Genomic DNA, 23,426 nt, shown 5'->3' with positions numbered 1-23,426 from the left:
AATACTGTCATAATATGATTAGTGTTCAACCTTTTATTATCTGCTGGTAGTTCTAAGTTAGTGAAGGTTTTAGATATTGAATATAGTGTTATTTCACTTAGCAATATAAAGAAGATTATTCAATTTTGATTATTACATTAGTAATAATAATCATTTCAACATGTAAATTATTGCACAATTCTAATTCTGCTTTTGGAAGTAAATCATAACAAAAACATTCAGAAATAGATATAATTAAAGCTTTATTGTAAAATGCATGTTGACTTGAAATAATAAAATGTATATAGTATAATTGTGTAAAACTGAGAGAGATTAGATGTTTCTAGAGTGCTGATAGAATGAGCTAGAATGCTGTCCTCACGACATCATCAAGGCAACATATAATTTAAAACATTCCTGTTGACATTAACAGGTGGAGAGAACATTTACATATTTACAGTGTTGTGATAAAGACAATACTAGGCCGCTTGAGGATACAGTTAAACATCTGTTGTTGACTTCAAGATATGTTAGCAAATGATATAACTTTAATATGTAAGCATTCTTTCTTCTTAAAGCTTATAGTACATCAGGAAAACAGAGATAATAGTCAAATATATTGCTAAATAATTATTGAGGTTTTTAAAATTAAAAAATGGAGAGCTATTAAAAATTTGACCATCAAAGTATTCAATGAAGAAGTCATAGATAGTTAGATATGAAAGTGATCTAATTGATAATTCTGAGCCAGCTCCTTTATTTAGCACATAAAATAACTGAAGAGCAGAGTGAATAAACTACTTATTAAATTAGTTATTACTGGTGACTTATTACTTATCAAATGTCACCAGGCAAATTACTGTCAGCCATGGGACCAAGAGTAGTATTCCATCTCCCATTTGTACTTCAAATTAAGAAGACTATAGTTGTTAGAGATTTTTGAGACTGTCGTATAAAAACGCGTGTTTAGTAGATAGGTTTTTGATCTCTTGCTATATCCTAGGCATTGTTTTTAGTTCGTTGCAGTAATTATTTAACTTAATCATCCCAACAATTCTATGAATTAAGTACTTTTATTATCCTCATTGTACACATTAGGCTAATGAAACAGACACTTGCCCAAGGTCATACAGTTACAGTGATTGTGTGGGAGAGGGAGTCTGATACGGTTACACGATTAATTCCTGTGGAGTCCTATTATACTTTGAAAATTGTTACCCACATCCAGATTATATGCTTGACATTTCAAAAAGAGCAGTGTCTAAATTGTTGTGAGAAATTTGAAGGAGACCGTATCAGAGTTTTAAATTTCTTAGAGATGAAAATGACACTAGTGATTTTATTTGTAATTTTGTGTAATAGCATATGATTATATAATAGCGTTGAAAGTCCTAGGAGTGTTCATTTTTTTCATTTTTAAGCTGTACTTTAAAAAAAAGTCTCCATTTGGGGACTCAGTAGTGAATAAAAGAAAGGTCCCTGACCTTTAGTGAGCCATATTTCAATGTGGTAAACAAGTAAAAAAGTAAAATATAGTTCATTTTAGTTCTTAGAATAAAATTAGAAGGTTTGCTGTGATAGACAGAATTTGGAAGCTTACTCAAGAGTTATAAGTTTTTTTGTGGAATTTTTTGAGTCATAAATAATTCACTGAAATCTAATTAGCCACAGAAAATAACAACAAAACAACTTATGCCTAACAATATTTTTTGGCACTTAGTATGTTTCAGGGACTTGATCAGTACTTTTATGAATTATCATATGAATGTAAGTAAAATATTTGTTAATGTTTGGATAATTAGAAATCTGTTTAGAAAAATAGACATTGAAAATACATGCAATAGTTAACAGTGTAGAAAAATGGGAAAGTATAAATATATATATGAGCATTACATAAAAATGATGGCCAGTATTTAATTTATATGGAAATAATAATGCAGTTTCAACTTTATTAAAATTATGCTTTTTATGATTATAAAAATAACAAAAGTGGAGAAATATGTGGGAAAGCAAGTATACAAAAATACTCAAATTGGAAGCCTGAGTGAATAATAGAATAAAACTTCACAGGAAATAGAAAGTAAATTGAATTTGCCCAGTGAACATTTATATCAATTAGCTGCCCACCTGCCTCTCATAAATGTAACAATACTGGGAAAAGATCAAAAAAAGATGAAGAAACGTTTCTCATAAAATTTTATGAGCAAATCACTATAATATCCAAGCATGTATTTTACTGCTAAATGCATCCAAGTCTTGTGAAGCTCCCCTAGTGGGTACCTTCATAAAAGGGACATGATGGAAACTTGCTTCAAATCGCAGGACTCATGTTAATGGGCTATCATTTAAACATACTGGGATGGAATGGAAAATTTTATTTTAAGCTGTGCTACTTTGTAGTAAATTGTTATAATATTTGTGACAACTGAGACTACCTAAAAATATATAATTTGTTGAGAAACATTTCATATGCACTAGGTGAACAGAAAACTAATTTGACTTCGTGATGCTATTACAAAGTGATGTATTTTAGAATCAGTTTTAGGAAATACTTTGAGCCTTCTTAATTGTAGCAATTGTACTTATGAAAGGTTCTATTTTTGAAATATTGCACATGATTGTTCGTTAGAAACATATGTTCTTATTTGTCCAGGCAGGGAGTTGAGGTGAATGGTGGGAAAAGCAAAGGAAGAGAGATTTTTCATTGTTACGTGTTTTACATCCTTTTAAAACCTGTGAATGACTTGATATATTGCCTAATTTTAATGAAATTCAACTGTAAAAAAGAAACACTTGCATTTCTTGTCTTTAATATAATATGGAAGCATTTGGCATAAATAGAATTTACTTCAGTCAAAAGCAACAATTTTTGTTACATATTAGCTGTACTGTCTATGTAACCTCTCAGAGGTGGCAATGATTCTATACACTGGGAAAAGAAAAGATTTCTAATCTATTTGTTGAGGATATAAATAACCATTCTTTTATTCCACGTTTATTAAGGTCCTATTCTGTGCAAGTACTGCTGTAGGTGCTATTAATGAATAAATATGTAGATTATTCTTGTGTCAGATATATGTATATTCTTCCCAATTAGGAAGGCCAGGTAAATATTATTTTTAAACTATAAAATAGGAAAAAGTAACATTATTCTTTCCCCCATAATTGTTTCATTTATTTATTGTTCATTAATTTGTTTCACCATTTAAAAAAATTATATAGTTTAAACAGAAAACGATTATAGATATTTTATTTTGCTATTTATGCATAATCTTACATTTGTAAAATGGCAAATGACATTCTTATCTAAATTAAGCACTTTCAGCATTACATATTATATTTAAATAGCTAACTGAAAAGACCAAACATTTAAGAAATAATCTCGAACATCTGGAAATACCTTTTCCATTTGAATGCAGTACTGTGAGCATATTCGTGTTACTATTTTCTTTCTCAAGGCAGCAAAGGCTATTGTGAGGCTGCCTATAATTGGTGATTAATTTGGGGGACTAGTCGATGTCATGGCCACTCTAGAATTAGGTTGTAAAACAATTTCTGTCTTGGCATTTGAAAATGAAAATTCTTTCCTTCAATTGGAGTACCTTTGTGAGCCCGAAGTAGAGGTGGGTAAAGTTTTGAGAGGCATATCCAATGTTTGCAGTATATATATCTTTCATGTATATGGATTGAAAACACTGATTTCTTATACTTGTTAATGTTCACTTCCAATACTTCCTTAATTTTTAAAGTTTATCTATACATGAGAGTCAGTGTAGACTGCCATCCATCCTACATAAGAAGTGGTACATGTGGCTGAAAAATTATACCAATAAGGTGTAGTCCTGGAGTGGTTTTTCTTTTTTTTTTTTTTTAAGACTTGCTCTACTTTGATTTACTACTGCCTGTATGACTCCTTTAGATCATTGCCCTGAGAGGACCCACGGGTAAGGAAAAGTTCAACTCTATTGCCAGTTCTCTGAACAATGACCTAAAAGGCTAGACACTGACACAGTGGAGCAGCATGTGGGATCTATTTCTCAATGTCATAATGAAGTTGCAAAAGGTCAGCTGAAACTAGTTACATAATGTCACCCTTTTAGATCACATAAATTATATATCTGCAAAGAAAAACTTTTTTTTGAGGGGTTTACTCTATGAAATTGCCTCAAATAGAAGTGGCTTACCATTTCCAGGTCTGTCATTGATGTTTGCGATTCTGTGTGGGTGAAAACCTCATGCCTTGAATGTGTTTGCTTCTGAAAGGCTACTACACATGTGTGGAAGTCATCTTCACTCTGAGGAGGCAGGTCGGCTTTTACATGATGGGGGTCTACGCCCCAACCCTGCTCATCGTGGTTCTCTCCTGGCTTTCCTTCTGGATCAACCCGGATGCAAGTGCTGCCAGAGTGCCCCTGGGTAAGGTGTTCCATGCTTTTTTGTCACATCAGGAACAGATTATATCTTTATCTAACTTACCATATAATCAAATACTTTGAAATAATGAGTTTTAGAATTGTTAGCAACCAATTTCACTGTTTAAAGACTTTCTTGAAAACTTGATATTGAACTAGATTTTCTCAATGTTTATGCACTCTATAATTAAGCTAAGTTTCTCTTTTCATGTCCTTGGAGTATCATAAGCAGTTAATCTATTTTTCTGTCATGAAATAATTATTTAGAAGTGATTTTCACAGATAACTATGTCTAAAACCTTCAGTAGTGCCAAACTTAAAAATGAATAACTATTTTGAAGGAAGCCTTCCTGAAAAATAGTATGTATTATCACCTACTCTTAGTCAGGAAATAGTAATATAATTTGTTTTTTAAAAAAATTATGAAACATTATATAGCCATCATTTTCCCAACCATTGGTTATTTTGTGCTATATCAGGGCTGGTTGGCTCTCCCTTGAGGGCCATTGCTCTCCAGTTTATTTTTAATGCTTTGTGACATAGAAATGCCACCAGCCAGTCTTTTGAAAATCGTGTCTGCATAATGGCTAGAGAGCCTTTGCTTAAGGAAATAAGCAAGAGCCCTTCCTATGGATAAACTGAATAAACTTCAAAATATGTGCATTGTGTCAACAAATTTTGATTGATTGGAGTGTTTCAAAATTCTTTATTACTGTGTATCTGTGTGTTTTTCTGAATATCACCTGGAACTCACACAGGTAAGACTGTGATATGTCTGACCTCCTCAGTGAGTCCGTAGTTGCTTCATTTAAATTTTCTTCCAATGAAAAGGCCTTGTGCAAATCTCTCTCCTGACTTATTGGAGGAATTAAATGAAATACAGATTTTAAAGAGTGGGAAACTAGGAAAGAAACCATGAAAATGGCAATGTAATCTGAAGAAGAATTTGTATTTTTACACCTAACAGAGATCACACAGACCAAATCTATAACCAAAAATGTAGGAAATTTCATCATGGATAAAAACTATGTATTATATATATTACATTTACTGGGAAAATAACCAAAAAACCTGAATTTAAATTCTTAGACTTGTCAAAAATATATATTTCTCTCAAATAATTTTTGTTGTTGTTATTAGAAGTTTCTTATGTTCATGCAGTGATATAAATGTCAGGCTTCCAAGAGCACTTTGGAGACATCCCAATTTCTGACATATCCTGTAAGAATTTTTCATCTGCATTCATTGCAGGACTTCTGATACCAGGTCCCTGAGCTGTGACTTAATATCCAGGAGACATGTTATTTGGAGAAGTGTTCAGAGACTGAAAGTCTGTCTCTAGAGTTAACCTGGGTTTGAAAGCCAGTTCTGAATTTACTAGCTGTGACAGGTTGGACAACAGATTTAACTTCTTTAAAAATAACTCTGCTGAAATATCAGCGGGGATGATAAAAATACCCAAGAAGCTCCAGAGAGTATTAAGAAAATGAGTGAAAGCCTATATTAACATTCAGAAGTTAATAATGAGCTACATTTTTATATTGCTTTACAGTTTGCAAAGCACTTCTACATATTTTGATTCCTTCAGCAAATACTTGTTTTGTGCTATGTGCTAGGTACTATTCAAGAAGATGGGGATGTTGTTAACAAAATAGGTGGCTAATAAATAGTTAATAAAATGCATTAAAACACGTCTTAGCTTCAATGAGTATATATGTTATTGGGAAGAAACAGACACCAAATAAATATAATATATCATATGTAAGATAGTGATGTAAGATAGCAAGTTTGGAGGTAGCAAACTGCTTGTTAGAAAGGCCTCGGTGAGAGGGTGATACCGGATAGAGACATGAAGGAGGTGAAGAAATGAGTCATTTCTAGGACAGAGTGGGCCAGACAGTGATCATCTGGGCCACATTCCTGAGGCAGGAGCATGCTTGGGCATTGCGGAGACAAGGAGGCCAGTGTGGCTGGAGCAGAGCAAGTCAAAGGGAGAGTAGTGTGAAAGGAGGTCAGAAAGATAACAGCGATGAGGGGTGGACTACGTAGCATCTGCTAAGACATCCTGATGATTTTGAGCTTTTTGTTTTTTGTTTCTGTTTTTGTTTTTTGATGGAGTCTCGCTCTGTTTCCCAGGCTGGAGTGCAATGGTGCAATCTCGGCTCACTCTGCACCGGTGGCATGAGCCATCACACCGATTCTAGTTTTTATTCAGCGTGAAATACAAAGTTGCTAAAAGCTTTTACACATGATCTGACTTAAATTTTAACCAGATCTCTTTGCCTACTTTGTTGAGAACAGAATGACCTGGGGCAAGGGCAGAAGCAAGGAAAGCAGTTAGGAGACAATTGGAATAATTCAGGTAAATAATCATGGTTTGGGCTAGTGAGTAGTAGTGCAGGTACTGATAAATATTTGATGATGGGGCCGAGAGCAGTGGCTCACCCCTGTAATCCCAGCACTTTGGGAGGCAGAGGTGGGCAAATCACCTGAGGTCAGGAGTTGGAGACCAGCCTGGTCAACATGGCGAAACCCCGCCTCTACCAAAAATACAAAAAAATCAGCCTGACGTGGTAGCGGACGCCTATAACCCCAGCTACTCGGGAGTCTGAGGACTGAGAATTGCTTGAACCTGGGACGCAGAAGTTGCAGTGAGCTGAGATTGCACCACTGCACTCCAGCCTGGGCAACAGAGTGAGACTCTATCCCCCGCCCCCGCCCAAAAAAAATTAGATGATGAATGGTAGTGAAGGTTGAGATAAGAGGTATTTGTAGGTATGTTGAATGTGAGATTAAAGAAAGTAGAATCAGGGTTGACTTCAAGATTATTTTGGATGAAAAACTAGAAAGATGAAATTGACATTAGCCGAGATGGGCAAAGGTGCAAGTAAATACAGTGGGTTTGAGAAGATGGGCAGGCCAGGAGCTTTGCTTTAGACATGTTAAGGTTCCAGCGTCAGTTAGGTGGAGATATCAGATAGGCAGTTGGATATGCAAGTCTCGGTTTAATTGGACATTTCAGAACTGGAGTAGGAATGTAAACTTTGTCAAAATATAGATGGTTTTCAATCTCTGGTTGGAACCACAGGGGAGTGAGTGTAGATATCTACTTCTAAGAGGGACTGAGAAAATGAAGAACAACCAGTATGACGGTTCCTAAAAGTCAAGTGGAGAAAGTATTTCTAGGTCAAGAAAGTGATCAACCAACTGTTCATGGATCAATGACGTTTAGAGCTAAAGGTTACCATTAGGTTAAAGAAGCTGGGGAGGTCACTGGCATCCGTGGACAGTTTCTTTGAAGTGAGAAGAAAGCCTGATTGGACTGGCTTCAGGAAAGAAGATGAGGGGGGGATTGGAGATATTTAGTATAAATAACTCATTGGAGGTTGTTAGCTGTAAAAAGAAAAAGAATAAGAAAATAGCTAGGGTAAGAATAAAAGTCAAGAGAGTGTTTTTCATTTTTTAAAGGTAGATGAATTCATAGTATGTTGAGTTTATTTTTGATGAAGGACAACCAGTAGTGAAGGAAACATTGAGAGATGGACAAAGTGCAGGAGCAGTGACCTTGAGAAAGGAAGAGGGGATTAGATCCAGGAAATGGAGCTATTGCCCTTTGCTGGAGCAAAATGTGTTTGTCCCAAAGGTAAGCAAGCTCCTATAAGAGGCCAGAGAGTAGACATTTGAGGTTTGTGGGCCAGATAGTTTCCGTCACTCCATTCAACTCTGCACTTATATGTTCTATGTGAAGCAGCCACAGACAATATATAACTGAACAAGTATGGATGTGTTCTAACAAAACTTTATTTGTAAAATAGGTGGGTCAGATTGGCCTACAGGTCATAGTTTGCTGATCCCTTGTTCTTAGTATCAGAAGAGAAGGCAGAGTATATGGACACAAAGGGAGGTAGATGGGTAGATATTTAAACAGTTGTGTGGGCTACCACCTCTTATTTGGTGAAATATACCAATTGATTTCTAGATGTTAGATGAGTTGTGAATTACTAGAACAATAAGTATTCGTAGTACTCCCTTTTCCTTTTAATGTCAGGCTGTAGTAGTAATGTTCCATCTTTCATTCCTGTTATTATTACATCGTGAATTTTCTGTTTATTTTCTTGATCACTCAAGCTAAAGGCTTTTCTACTTTATTGATATTTTCAAAGCACCAGCTTTTATCTCATTAATTTTCTCTGTATGTTTATTTTCCTTTTTATTGATTTTTAGCTGTGTTTATTATTTCCTTTCTACTTACTTTGCATTTGATTTGATCTCTTTGTAATTGCTGAAAGTAGGACTCAGATAATTGGTTTTAGAACTTTCTTCTTTTCTAACATGAACATTTACAGTTGTAAATTTCCCTGTAAGCATTGCTTTAACTTCGGTGCACAAATTTTGATATATTATATTTTCATCTTTCAGTTGAAATATTTCATAACTTATCTTGTGATTTCTTCTTTGGCCCATGGATTCTTTAGAAAGGTATTTAGAGTTTCTCTGGGTACCTGAATATGATTGCTTTCTAACTTAATTCCATTTTTGTCAGAGAATATACTCACTGACATCAATTCTTTTATGTGTATTGAGACTTTTTTTAAGCAGCCCATTCTAGCCTATGCCTCCTGATAAACACTATGTGCACGTGCAGTGTGTATTAGTCATTGTTTGCTGTTGTGTTCTGGAAGTATCATTACAGTCAAGTTGGTTAGTAACTCTGTTGAAATCTTTTATCTCTTTTGCGTAGTTATTGTTATTGGTGAGAGATGTTAAGATCTCCAATTATAATTTTGGAATTATGCTGCAGGTATTTGGAAGGTCTGTTATTAGACCCCAAATTATAATTTTATCTAAAAAGAAAAGGAAGTAATACTGACTCAGACTAAATTTCAGGATATCCAGTTAATATAGCTGTTTTGATTCTGCATATCTTTCCTTACTCTACTATTTTCCCCCTACATTCTCCCAAAGGATTAAATAAATAAATTTACCAGTCTCTTTTGTTATGGCGTGTAGTTTTTATTTTCTGGAAGTTAGCAGACAACATAGAGAATAAAGTAATACTTAAAATGCCCTAGATTCATTTTCCTTTTTTAAAAAATTAGTTTTGTATTCTACTTTTATTTTTCACCCAGCCTTTTTGTGATTAGCTTTCCCCATTGTTAACAAACATCAAAGATTCCCTGGTGAATTTTAGGTAATGACTTTTGTCTTAAGCTATTTCTCCAAGTATGGAACTAACTATGCACGGAACTGTTGAAGTAATGTTTTGTAATACTCTTAACTAAGTAAACTATACTATATCTTTTCCTGTTACATAAAATACTTTAGTTGCTGCTAAAGGGAATACATTTTTTTAACAAATAACTTTCAATTATAAATACAAAAAGATTAATAATTTGGGTCAAAGTTTCCTTTCCTTTTAGTATTCTTTAACTAAAAATTATGAAATGATAATATGCTAACATAATGTATTAATAGTAGTACTTTTAAATGCATTTTCATTTTATTAACAGCAATTTCAAATGTACAAATTTGGTGATTATCACAGTATGAGATAAATTATTTGGAGCTTAGATGGGAGTTGGCATGTGTGCAATTGCAATTGCTCCTTGACCTGCTCTGTTGATTCATGGCATTGGTTATGAATAGCAAATGCCATACTGTATCTGCTTTCCATTTCTTTTCTTTTCCTTTTTTAAACTCTCTTTTCCTTTCTTTCTTCCTCTCTTTTCTTTCCTTATTTTTTCTTCTCTTTTCTTTTTCTAGTTTTCAATTTTTCTCTATGCACCAATACATTCCTAGTATATATGCTGTTAGGGAATTATTTTTCAGATTCTTCCTCTGTGATTGGCTGGACAATAAATCTGTGAACATGCTATTCTGTCTCCATTTTGATGAGCTAAATAACTTCAACCCTGACTTGTTTATGGAAGATTTTGTTCAATTCAACCTCCTTATATAGCTTATTTATTAATAATTTAGTTTATATCATTTGTTGGCTTTAACTTTTCATAGATGAAGACTCTACATCTATTAGTAAGAGTTTGTATCAATTTCATGACATTTTCCCCGATTTGAAATCTAGGTCTGATTTTGGAGGAAACAGTGTGACAAATAAGGTCTATATAATTTAAACATGTTTTAGGAGCATCAGAGTAATTTATTAAGGACATAATATTAACACTATAAAAATCATTTTTTTTTTTTTTTGAGATGGAGTCTCGCTCTATTGCCCAGACTGCAGTGCAGTGGCACAATTTCAACTCACTGCAAACTTCGCCTCCCGGGTTCAAGTGAGTCTCCTGCCTCAGCCTCCAGTGTAGCTGAGATTATAGGCATGTGCCACCACACCCAGCTGATTTGCTTTTTGTATTTTTAGTAGAGACTGGATTTCACCATATTGGTTAGGCTGGCCTGGAGCTCCTGACCTAAGGTGATCCACCCACCTCGGTCTGCCAGAGTGCTAGGATTACAAGCATGAGCCACCGCACCTGACCAAATTCCACACATTTATGGGCAATGGCTTTACATTTCTTTCTGTTTATAATTTATTAAAATTTAGATAATTTCACCATGTACCATTTAACAATGAAGTAATCCCATTTGAAGGCTATATTATGATAATGCTAAAATATTTTTACAAAGTAGCATTATTTGCTCAGATTTCTTATTTTTGGATAGAAAATGCTAATAGGTAGTTTCTATTATAATATGATTTTCCCAAGATAAGGCACATAGTTTATGTTCACCTTCTTCTTAACTTCTTCAGTTTTCCTTCTTAAATCTGATATGATAAAATCTTGAATTCACTACCATTGTTTCTAACTGAATGTGTGGAATTATGAATACTCTCCTTTTCCCTCCAAAATCTATAAATATTCTGTCACTCCTTTTAAAGACAACCCTTTTATCTGTTTCTTCAGTCAGTCCCCCTTTTCTGACACCAAAGCATCTTTACCTCACAAAGTCCTCTCTCTTTTCAGACATCTATCTGAATGATATTGGCTAATCTTTTCAAAAAGTTCTTTCAGATTCCCAGGTGCACTGTGCTGTGTCATGATCATCGGTTCTTGTTTCTTGACCTTTATCTAATCTTTCAATGTTTTCCTGACAAAGTCATCTTCTTTTCTATAGGCCTCTCCCCTCTTTTTATGGAAACTCTTCCAGTCATCCTGTTCATAACTTTGTCTCAATTTTTTTCTTCTTCCTTGAATCAGTAACTCTTTTCAAATGTTTTCTCTAAAATTCTTTCACATCTGTCCCATAATCTAGGTCTTTATTTCCTGATACTTTGTTTCCCCAACTACTATTTTTCTTTCTCAGTCTAGTTTGTATATCTACACCAAAGTAATGCTACTTAAACATTCTTTTGATAATGCAATTTCTCTTTCCTTAATTTCAAATTTCTGAATATTCTCTACCAAACATGGTATAAAAAGCCATTACAGAACTCTAAAGGTCTTCTATAATCTGAAATTATTCTCTATTTCATTATAAAGTTTCTAATATATCAGGATAAATATTCAGGTATACAACTTAGCTTACTACAATTTAATATCTTCTAGGTTATTGATCAGCATGAAATGCTATGGAAACACAGAAGATAGTGTCAAAATAGTTTATCTCAAGGAAATAAGTTAGGCTTGTTTTTGAATGGTAATTTGACTCACAAAATTTGACAAAGAATAGAAAAATTAACTTAGAATGACAGTTTGCCAAGTTAATTCCCATGGCTATAATCAACTGTAGTTTAGGGCAGTAGTTGATAAGGTATTGGATTTTTATGTTTCTTTCCACTTCCAGGCTAGAAAACATTAAGACCTACATTAACTTTTAAAATACAGTTCTATTAATTAGTTCTTAGTTTTCCTCAGGGCCAAGGATAATTATGGTAAAAGTAACCTAGGAGCTTATCAAGTTGTTGTATATTGAATATTGTTTTCATCCACAGAAATTATATTTGCTTAACATGTTTCTTTCTAATAGAGAGTATCTTAGGTTCTTGAATGCAAAATACATTTTTTAGAAGCTTCTGAAATGATGCAATTGGTATATTTGTCAATGTTTAACTGATTATTAATACTAATATAGTACTTATAATTTCATGGGAAGGGAAAAGAGAGTCAAGCAGACATTTAATTATTATGGTGATACATACATTAATTCTCATAAGTGGCCAAATCTAAGAAGAAAAAATTATACTCAACCCAGTATGTGAGATGGACTCACAGAGTCAAGTCAGATCTGTTTTCTCCTTCAAGTAAAGTGAGTCTCCCTTGACATTGAATGAGTTTTCTTTTCTGACTCAGCATGTTCCTGATAGCCCATGTCAACAGGTTATAACTACAAAATACATTTCATCATCTCCTCTCTTGAAAATACGAAGGAAAAGAAAAAGAGAGCGGAATGGGAGAGAGGGTGGCATTTGGGAAGAGAAAGAGCAATAAATTATTGCAATTCTTCTTTGGAGTCTGACAATTACTTTACTTAAATTTGTATATAATGTGTTAGCTTTCATTGAAAGGTTACCATTACATGGAGCAGACCTTTATTCCTTTCTTTGGAAATCTGGAATCATATGTTCTCCCTAAACAGGAATATTTCCTATTGTGTCTTTTCTATTAATTTTTCTTATTATGAACCTTATCAAAAAATTACTTTGTATGTTCTATTCTTGCTCTGATTTAGTTGCTCATGGGGACAAAACTCAGCTCCATAACTGAAATCTTTCTCAAACAAAGCTGAAAAATAACATACATAATCTGTCTAATAAGAGATCTCTGTGTCTTCCTCAGACATACTATACGGTAGTTTTAGACATCTTTAATATGGAAAACAGGTCCAAATTATATTTTTATACCCTGATTTAAATTTCTATTTATTTTTTAAAATCCTAAGTATTTACAAAATCCTCAACCATAGTCAATAATCCTTACATAAAAGGCATGTACCTATTATTTCTCCTGCTCTTTGAGCTTTAAGGGGACCTGACGAATTGTTCATGGTTCATTGGAAGGTACTGGAGGTGGATTTCGTCAAAGAGTAATGACCGCAGAACGTCTCATAGGGATAAAAAGCAACTTTCATTCCTCTTTCTGTTTCTGTAGGTATCTTCTCAGTCCTCAGCTTGGCCTCTGAGTGTACAACCCTTGCTGCTGAGCTTCCCAAAGTTTCCTATGTGAAGGCTCTTGATGTTTGGCTCATTGCTTGCCTTCTCTTTGGGTTTGCTTCTCTGGTGGAGTATGCGGTGGTCCAGGTGATGCTGAACAACCCCAAAAGGGTTGAAGCAGAAAAAGCCAGAATTGCTAAGGCTGAGCAAGCAGATGGAAAAGGTGGAAATGCGGCTAAAAAGAATACTGTGAATGGAACAGGGACTCCTGTTCATATTAGCACTTTGCAGGTAAGGATAAAATTATCCCATGAAATCATTTCCCCCAACCTCTTCATAGTGTCAAGAGAGAGATCCTTTTGTGTATGTGACAAGTTTTGATGAAATTGGCATTTGCTTGTTTTTCTCTCACAGCTGAAAAGAAACTGAGCACAACACACTTTTTGGGAAACGTGCTTTTTAGAAAACATTCAGAACATTTAGGTCAAATACCACTTAAGAAAAAAAGTAATGCCTTATTAAATTTGTTGAGAACTTTGCACTGAGTTTAAGGATTCAACTCTGCTTTGATGGTCACCATTGAATATGGAGACCTTGCTGGAGCACAGAGCTTCCTATTGTTTCTCATTCAATATATCTTAATGAAAGGCCAGAGGACCGTGGGGCATCACTGATCATCTGCCTTACATAAAAAGGCTTGGAGAAGCCTATGCTCATGATTAAATTACCCACCATTCCCCATTAAGTTAGAGAACTTCACTTGGAGCATGTCAGGAAGGCTACTTGTTTATTGGATGTCTGTCTCAGGGAAACGATGCCCTCAGTTAGGAATCTATCCTGCCCAGCAGTGAGTGGCAGGAGAAGGAATATTTAAGATTTTACCCCATAACGCTGTCTTGTCAATTGATTATGGGTCTAAGAATAGTGGACGATGATAAATCTCAAAGAACTAGGCTGTCTAAAGGATTGAGGTTAGCTGTCCATTTACCCCAATGTGCCCTTCATAGATGCCCTCTGGATGGGTGGACCAGTCAACCAGAAGACCATTTCCATTGAGCTAAGAGCAGTAAATTCCACAGAAGACCAGTAGGTCCATTCCATCCTACAGGCTTGAAAATCTTACCTTCCATGCTTTTCCTCTGGTCAGACAATTACTCTATCAGTTTGTTAATCACCACTACTCACCCTACCTAGAATGCTAGACGAGTATACCACATGTGGGTTTTAGGTGCAGAAGCAAAGGAACCATGCTTATATGGTGCTGCCTATGGCCTTTAAACAACTGTTTAAGTCATTTATACTCATTTTCTGAGCCTAAAGCCAAGACCCTCTGCAAATACTTAGCTGAAACCTTCAGGGAGGCTTCTTGAGGCCTTATAACTCCTTTATGCCTTTCATGAAGAATAAGGAGAAAATTCACATTAGTCTAGTGCTATCTTGGCCTTAAAGATGTCCTTAATGTATCTTTTTCATACTTCTACCTCCAATATTTCTATTTCATTATATTTGAAATGAGTTTCTTCCAGAGAACATATAGTTGGTGTTTGGTATTTAAACTGCTCTGCCATTCTCTTATGTTTGAATTGGTATATTTAGATCATTTCCATAATGTAATTATTGATACAACAAGGCTTTACTCTGTGTTTTATTTTTCTTTGTTTTGTTTATTTTGGTTTTTGTTTCTCTATTTTCTTTTTCATTTTTTTTTCTTCCTCTTCTTATTTTTTTTTTTTTTTTTATTTATTTTTTGAGGTGGAGTTTCACTCTTGTTGCCCAGGCTGGAGTGCAATGGTGCAATCTCGGCTCACCACAACCTCTGCCTCCTAGGTTCAAGTGATTCTCTTGCCTCAGCCTCCTGAGTAGCTGGGATTACAGGCATCCACCACCACATCTGGCTAATTTTGTGTTTTCAGTAGATACAGTGTTTCTCCATGTTGGTCAGGCTGGTCTTAAACTCCTGACCTCAGCTGATCCACCCACCTCAGCCTCCCAAAGTGCTGGGATTACAGGCATGAGCCCCCACGCCTGGCCCTCTTTTACCTTTTTTAATGTAGGTTACTTGAACATTTTTTTTGAATTTCATTTTGAGCTTTCTGTGTTGTTTTTAAGTGTATCTCTTTGTTTAACTTCTTTAGTGGTTGGTCTGGATGAGATATGCGTGCATAACATCACAATCTATTGGTGTCATTATTTTGCTAGTTTTTGTGATGTTTGAAAACGTTACCTCTTTTCTCCCTTAAGCTGATGTTTACAATTGTCTTAAATACTTCTGCATACATTTATAATCACATTATAGTTTTTGCATCACCATCAAATATAATTTAGAAAACTCGAGGAGAAGAAAATCTTATTGTATATTTTTGCTCACTGTGTTTTTCTTTCATCTTCATATATTCCAAGGTTATATCTCTTTTATTATTTTCTGTTTAGAGAATTTCCTGTTTTGTTTTTGTTTTTGTTTTTGTTTTGTTTTGTTTTTTTGAGACAGAGTTTTACTCTGTTGCCCAGGCTGGGGGGTGCAGTGGCGTGATCTCAGCTAATGCAATCTCCGCCTCCTGGGTTCAAGCAATCCTCCTACCTAAGCCTCCCAAGTAGTTGGGACCAGAGGTATGTGCCACACCACACCTGGCTAAGTTTTATATTTTGGTAGAGACAGGGTTTCCTCATGTTGGCCAGACTAGTCTCAAATTCCTGGCCTCAAGTGATCCGCCTGCCTCAGGCTCCCAAAAATGCTGGGATTATAGGCATGAGCCACCGCGCCTTTTCAGGAATTTCCGTTACCCATTTTTGGATAGGTCTGTGGGTGACACATTTTTTTACTTTCCCTTTATCTGAGAATGTCTTGATTTCTCCTTCATTGTTGAAGGATATTTTCTCTAGGTGTAGGATTGTGAGGCTACAATTCTATATGCATTTCTTTTAGCACCTAAAAAGTATTCTTCTGGCCTCCATGGCTTCTGATGAAAACTAGTTGTTCTGATTGTTTTTCCCCTGTAGGTAAAGTGTCACTTATCTCTGGATGCTTTCAAAAAAATTGTTTGGTCTTTTGGTCGAGTAGTGATCAGAAGTTTAATTATGACATGTCTCTGTGTGGATTTCTTTGAGTTGATCTTGTTTGAGATTTTTTTAGCTTGTTGAAAATGTAGGTGTATGTTTCTTGCCAAATTTGGAAAGTTTTCAGCTATTATTTCTTTGTGTACTTTTTCTGACTTGCCCTCTCTCTTCTCTTTTCAAGACTCCAATAACACAAATGCTAGATTTGTGATACAATTGTCCCTGGGTACTGTAGGGAACTGGTTTTAGGACTCTTGTCAGATACCAAGGTTTGCAAATGCTCAAGTCCCTTGTATAAAATGTGAAACTTGGACATTTATTATTTTTGCTTAGGATTGCTTTGGCTACTCAGGCTCTTTTTTAGCTCCATATAAGTTTTAGGATTGTTTTCTCTAATTCTGTGAAAAATGATATTGGTATTTTGATAAGAATTACATTGAATCTATGGATTGCTTTGGGTAGTGTGGTCATTTTCACGATATTGATTATTCCAATCCATGAGTATGGGATGTGTTTCCATTTGTTTGTGTAAGGTTATTTTCTTTTTTTTTGTTTGTTTGTTTTTTGCTGCATTGTAAGAGAAATTGAGTTCTTAATTTGATTCTCAGCTTGGTCGTTGTTGGTGTATAGCAATACTATTGATTTGTGTACATTGATTTTGTAACCAGAGACTTTACTGATTTTGTTTATCAAATCAAGGAGTCTTTTGGAGGAGTCTCTAGGGTTTTCTAAGTGCACAGTCACATAATTGTTGAACAGCAGTAGTCTGACTTTATCTTTTCTAATTTGGACGCCCTTTATTTCTTTCTCTTACCTGCTTGGCCTGGCTGGAACTTCTTTGACAATGTCTTCTGTAATCTCCCAGTACACTGATTTTTTTTTCCTCTGCCCTTTACATTTTCCTGTTGATCTAATCTATGAGCTTTATAGTTTCCATTTGGTATGTATGTATTTTTTTCATTTGTTCCAACTATGTTCATAATTGGTCACTGAATTATTTTTATCATGAATGTTGTAATATCTTTCTCAGATTTCTCAGAATTTTTTTTTTTGTCTTTTGTTGTACAGTTTGAGATCTTTCCCGGTTTTTTGTATGATGAGTGATTTTGTATTGAAACTTGGACATTTTGATATTATATTATGAGACTCTGAATCGTGTTTAAGCCTTCTGTTTTAACTGGCTTTCTCTGACTCTGTTCTGTCAGGGGAAGGATGGGTGCTGCCTCATTACTTCCAAGCAGAGGTACAAGTCCAGGTGTCCCACTTGGTCAGGGTAGAGCTCCTTGTTACTGCTGGGTGGGATTGGGGGTCACCAGTTCCCCATGCTGTCTCTACCAACACAGCAGCAGGGTTTGCCTTCATGTGGAAGTCCTGACCCTCCATGGCCTCCTGTGACATCATCTCAGTGTTGAAGAGGAGGAGCATCTTGTTACTGCTGGGTGTAGGTGTAAGTCCATACTCCCTACATAGTTTCCATAGACACTGTGGCAGGGATCAGGGCCTTGCTCCTGGTCTACGGTGATGGAAGCCCTGGATCACCACTTGACACTACTTCAGTGGAGATCAGACTGCCTCATCACAGCCTTTTTAAAGTCCAAGCCTTGGCCCCCTCACCTCTTGGATGTTGCTGGCATGTCTTTTGGGGTGGGGTGGGAGCACATTTTTTTCTGTACTATTTGCCAAGAATAGAGAGGTTAATATCTAAAAGTGTTCTGTGTTGCTGGGCTGCCCCTTTCTTTGTTCTTTGGCTAAACAGACCAGGCCGTTGGGGCTTTTCTTGTCTGCACCTGTTGGCATTTCCACTTGCTGGCTTCTTTAGCCCCAAATCCGGGATTATATGAGACCGAAAGGGAATGCAGGAACTCACCATTGCATGGTTCCTTGGGTCCCAAGTCCCCGCGTTGATCTGCTTCCTCTTCTCTCCCTTTCACAGTCTCTCTCTCTCTCCCTCTGTGGGTGTGTGTATGTGTGTGTTTTAATGTAATGTCCAGGATTTTTTGTTGAACTTAGCAGGAGGAATAGGAAAGGTATGTCTACTCTATCTTTCTGGATGTAGAAGTCCTCTATGCTTTTCAAGGCCCTCAGCATCCTCATCATACCTGCACCCTGCTTACCACACTCTAATAATTCAATAGATTTGTCAGTGGGCTACTCTTAACACTTTCATTGTTGTTGCTGTTCTGTCTACTGGGTCGTTTCAGACTTACTGCAGTCCTACACCAGGAAAACAAACATTTGGAGTAATTTTTATTCCCTTTACCAATATTTTATTTTTTTCTCTGTTACCACCCATGTAAGAAGTAACATAATATCTAGAAAAACTACGGGATTGCTTAAGGGCATGCTTTGGCATGACAGAGAAATGGTATTGGAAGCATACTGTTTGTGAGAAACTGAGCTTCCCCTTCTAACGCATACACTTATTTCTCCAAGTCAAAAATGGAAGGAAGAATACCTGAGAGCCTTATGTTATGTGGAAGTGTTCTCTACCTGATTTTTTGACACTTGCTATGTACTCCTCGATTTATACCTCCCTTTTACCACTTCCTCCCATTTCCAGCCCACCAATCACCTCTAACTTGACCTTTGGTTAAGAGACTTGGATACAGAAAGCAAGGATGCTCTATAGAACAAGTGCTTGATTCCTAGTAATCCCTATGATCTGCTCCATTGGCTGGCTTATTATAGGTCCTCAATAAGCACAGAAATTAAAGGTAGTAACAGAGTACTAATGTGTGATTCAATTAAATTATGCTACTAGATTAAATTAAATGTAGTAACAGAATACTAATATGCAATGATCCTGATACCTTAATATATTCCATCAGGTAGGGGCACTGATGGAAGGAGGCTAACTAGAGCCAGCTTTCTAGAGCATTGTAGAATATATTCAGATTATTTATGAACATGGATAGCAAGGATGAGAGGATCCATGAAGTAGTAAACCCAATTATGTTATTTTAAGTTTATCTTTAAAGCAGTAAAATTAAAAATAGTAATTAAAATAATTACCCAATAAATAAAAATTCAACACATTTAAGAACTTTTATATTTTAATTCTCTATGTTTTTAGCTGCTCATAGAAACACACTTGTTTGAATTCTGAAACTATGACATTTTACTTCAAAAGACAAGGAGAGATGCATAGAGAGTTAAGAATTGACCAGAAATTTTAATGTTTAGAAATAAATATAAATTACTCTTATTCTTTACAGGACAAAAATGCACTTTCTAGACTAGACTTTGTACCCATGGAATATTTGTTTCCTGAGACAGGCTTCAAAATGATAACATGAGTCTAAAAATAACTTATATGAAGTGTGTAACTTGATGAGTCGTAAGATTGTTGCATATTGGCATATGAAAGAAGATATAAAAGTAGAAATGTATAAATTGTTATCCTTTTAATTCAATGGTTTTGCAGTGAAAAATGTAATTAAACTTTTAGTTTCAAAATGCATTTGTTCTAATGTACTTTGCTTTTCTAAATGCAAACTTTTGCCAAATAATTTCAATATTGTTATTCAACAAAATAACAATAATAATTAATGGAAGCATAATATAATTTGGATTGTAGGAAATGTTTGAAGCTGATGTATAAGATAATATTGTGCTTCCTAAGGAAATGAAAGATTTAAAAGGTAGAAAAAAATGATAATTTGTAGTTTTTACTGTAAGATTTTTTATAATTTGTGTCCTATATGCAAAAATTTGTTACCATGCTTATATAATTATCTGGAGCATTTTTTTTCCCAGTAAAAATGGTGCTTTTTCAGTCATTCCAATGTCTTGGTTCCTTTTGTTTGTTCATTCACGTATTACTATTTTTATTCAACAAAACAGTTAAGAACCTACTGTTGTTAATGTCACCCTATTTCTAATGCATAGTATGTGCCATACACAAAGGTTTTATGAATAAAAGACAAAGAAAATAGTACCTATGCCTATAAGTTTATATAAATTAAAAAATAAAAGCTGCTGTTTATATTTAAAGGAGATTTTTAATGATAATGATTTAATGGACTTAAATTTAGCAAAATATATACAAATTATTCCCTCTGAACATATTTTATTGTCTGTAGAGGATACCATTATTAACATGAAATCATGCCTAAGTGTTCTGGTCAAGAAATACTGCATAAAGTTGTTTGCTTTTAAATTTGTGTGGAATGAAACTTAAAAGAACCACAAATAAAATCTTAGAGGCTAAAGTTGGAAGCATTAGAAAGTTTTTAATAGCATCGTTTTTTATTCTTGACAGTTTCATTATCACACTACCTCATTTTTGTTACCAGTAATTTTCAGAAGTGACAGAAGTTTATATGATGAAAGTAGATGAGACACATATTCATAATAAGGAGCAATTGAGAAATTATTAATTGTAGGTTAATAAAGCCAAATTCGCTTTTAAGAATGTGTGTTAAGTAGGACTAAAGCCTTATTTATTAGCAGTTTATTTCATCTCTTTTCATGTGATGTTATAACTGTTTAAAATAGTATTTACAGTGTAAATTCTTTTGTACTTTCATGTATATATTTGATATGATAATAAGGTGTAGGGAGTATTAACTGAAAAAAAAATTTTCTTCGTGTAAAATCTGTGATGAATGGGGCAAGGAGACTAGCCAACTACTTTATGAATCATGACCTATTTAAGAAGCTCTGAGTACTTCTTATTAGAGAACCTAATCTTGTTCTTTATTCAGTTATGTCATTATCATTAAAAATTACTTCTGTAGTAAGGTTCTGTCCACCCCACACGTGCACCTCTACTTATTCTTGAATACAAGAATCTTCAAATATATCTCTGAGAGACTTTTTAAGGAATTAAATGGCTAGAAACTTAATATAACCAATTTGCAGCTTTTTTGGAATGCTTTATAATGTTATGGCTTCAACACTGAAAAAATTCTCTTACTGACATGTTTACTATATTTAAGTAATCTCTGTGAATAAGCATAATATTCTATATCTATAGTTTGAATAAACTCTATGGATCAAATCCTAATATTATTTAAATTGCTGGCAGAATTTATATGGTTATATAAATAAAATAGATTAGAAAATTGGAAATACTTATTTGTGGCCTAGGTTATAATATTATATAAATTTGGCAATTTGTTTAGTTATTTACAGATACTACAGTCACACCTAAAATGATATAAAATATGATTTATAGCAAATGCATTTCTATAGTATGTTCTAAATATACTTGGTGTTAAGCCATTAAGTCTATAGGCAGAGTCTGGAGTACTCTTTTGTTATGATAAGTAGCTTCAAAAGCCTAATGAGTACACCGAAAGCCTTTGGAATGGGGAATTCTAAAGGGAGAAAGAGCAACTGTAATACCCACAGAGTCCTTGATTTTAAAAATTGCTCGAAAGTCTTAGAGTAATGCAAAGATTCGATATGTAGAGTCTGTTCTCCACTTCTATTCCGATCAAGATAGTGAGTTACTCTTTACAAAAGTTCACTGATACATGCAGAGACTCACACATTCCTCAAACTGCATTGGAAAACTGAAGATTAAATGTGGTCTTCTGTCTGATGTTCTGTCTGGAACAATAATAGGTCAGATGTGAGTGTGCAAGTCCATGTGTGTGTGCACACGCATGCCTGCCTGTACACATACTGTTGGAGGTTAGGCAGTGGACAAATTGATGAAATTAGTCTTTTAAAAATTCAATTTAGATAAATGGGGCAAAAAGTAGATGTGTATTTGTATGTGTTTATGTGTGTGTGTGCATTTCCTGAAGTCATATTTAAAGAGTTTAGATTTTAGTTGCTGCTTTTTCTCTCTTGCACTCTTTCGACTAGTGTATAGTCCATTTTGTGCTGCTATAAAGGAAATACCTGAGGCTGTATAATTTATAAGAAAATAGGTTTATTTGGCTCATGGTTCTGCAAGCTGTACTAGAAGCATGGCATCAGAATCTACTTCCAGTGAGGGCCTCAGGAAGCTTACAATTATGGTGGAAGATGCAGGGGAGCCGGCATGTCAGATGGCAAGAGGGGGAGTGAGAGGGAAGGCAGGTGCTAGGCTCTTTTTAACAGCCAGATTTCACTTGAACTAATAGAGAGACAACTCATTCATTACCACAGGGAGGACACCAAGCCAGTCATGAGGGATCCGGCCCCGTGACCCAAACACCTCCCGCTAGGCCACACGGCTAACACTGGGAGTCACATTTCATCTTTTTTTTTTTTTTTTTTGTCAGACATTTTGCTAGACACAGAGTCTAAATTGATAGGGACTAAAGCCTGTCCATACTTCTTGATGCCATGCAGATGTAGGCACTGCTCTTTCATGCACAGTTGAGCTCTCACAATTGGTAAATTGTAACTGCACATTAAACAAGTAGAGTGGGGGTGGGGACAAGAATCCTCTTTTCTCACAGTGGCCTACTTCTTGACACGTATTCTTAAAAGCGAATTTGGCTATATTAACCTACAATTAATAATTTCTCAATTGTTCCTTGTGAATATGTGTCTTATTTGCTTTCGTCATATAAACTTCTCTCATTTCTAAAAATTACTGGTGACAAAAATGAGGTAGTGTGATAATGAAACTGTCTAGAATAAAAAATGATGCTATTAAAAACTACTTCAATTAAAGTCCTATTGAACCAGGATGGGACTGTGTTTCCATTTGCGCTATTTTATAATGAACAATTTCTAAATAAGTCAATATATTGGTGGTTTACATCTTTTTTTTCAAATATCAAATGTACAGAAAGGTGAACTTCTAGTTCCTCAATCCCTATTCCTCCATATCAACATTTTTTGTGTATTTTTCTGCAAACATATTTACATAAATTTTTTTAAAGTTTCTTACCCACTGGCATTTTACAAATATACATATGGCATAAAGTATA

The 23,426-nt window shown here is 34.9% G+C and overlaps 1 protein-coding gene across 2 annotated transcripts in view; it reads left to right on the top strand.

Annotated features, from left to right (window-relative positions):
- Positions 1 to 23,426, top strand: part of LOC105488622 (glycine receptor beta) — a 95,711-nt gene that overhangs the window by 64,244 nt on the left and 8,041 nt on the right. For both annotated transcript variants that reach the window (XM_011752843.2, XM_011752844.2), the window contains exons 8-9: positions 4,243 to 4,395; positions 13,496 to 13,788. In XM_011752843.2, coding sequence (XP_011751145.1) covers positions 4,243 to 4,395; positions 13,496 to 13,788 — 446 coding nt within the window. The remainder of the gene's footprint in view (positions 1 to 4,242; positions 4,396 to 13,495; positions 13,789 to 23,426) is intronic.

This window comes from Macaca nemestrina, chromosome 3, assembly GCF_043159975.1.
Source record: "Macaca nemestrina isolate mMacNem1 chromosome 3, mMacNem.hap1, whole genome shotgun sequence".
NCBI classification, from domain to species: Eukaryota; Metazoa; Chordata; class Mammalia; order Primates; family Cercopithecidae; genus Macaca; species Macaca nemestrina.
Note: the sequence above shows the minus strand (reverse complement) of the source record. Positions and strands in the feature narration are given on the sequence as shown.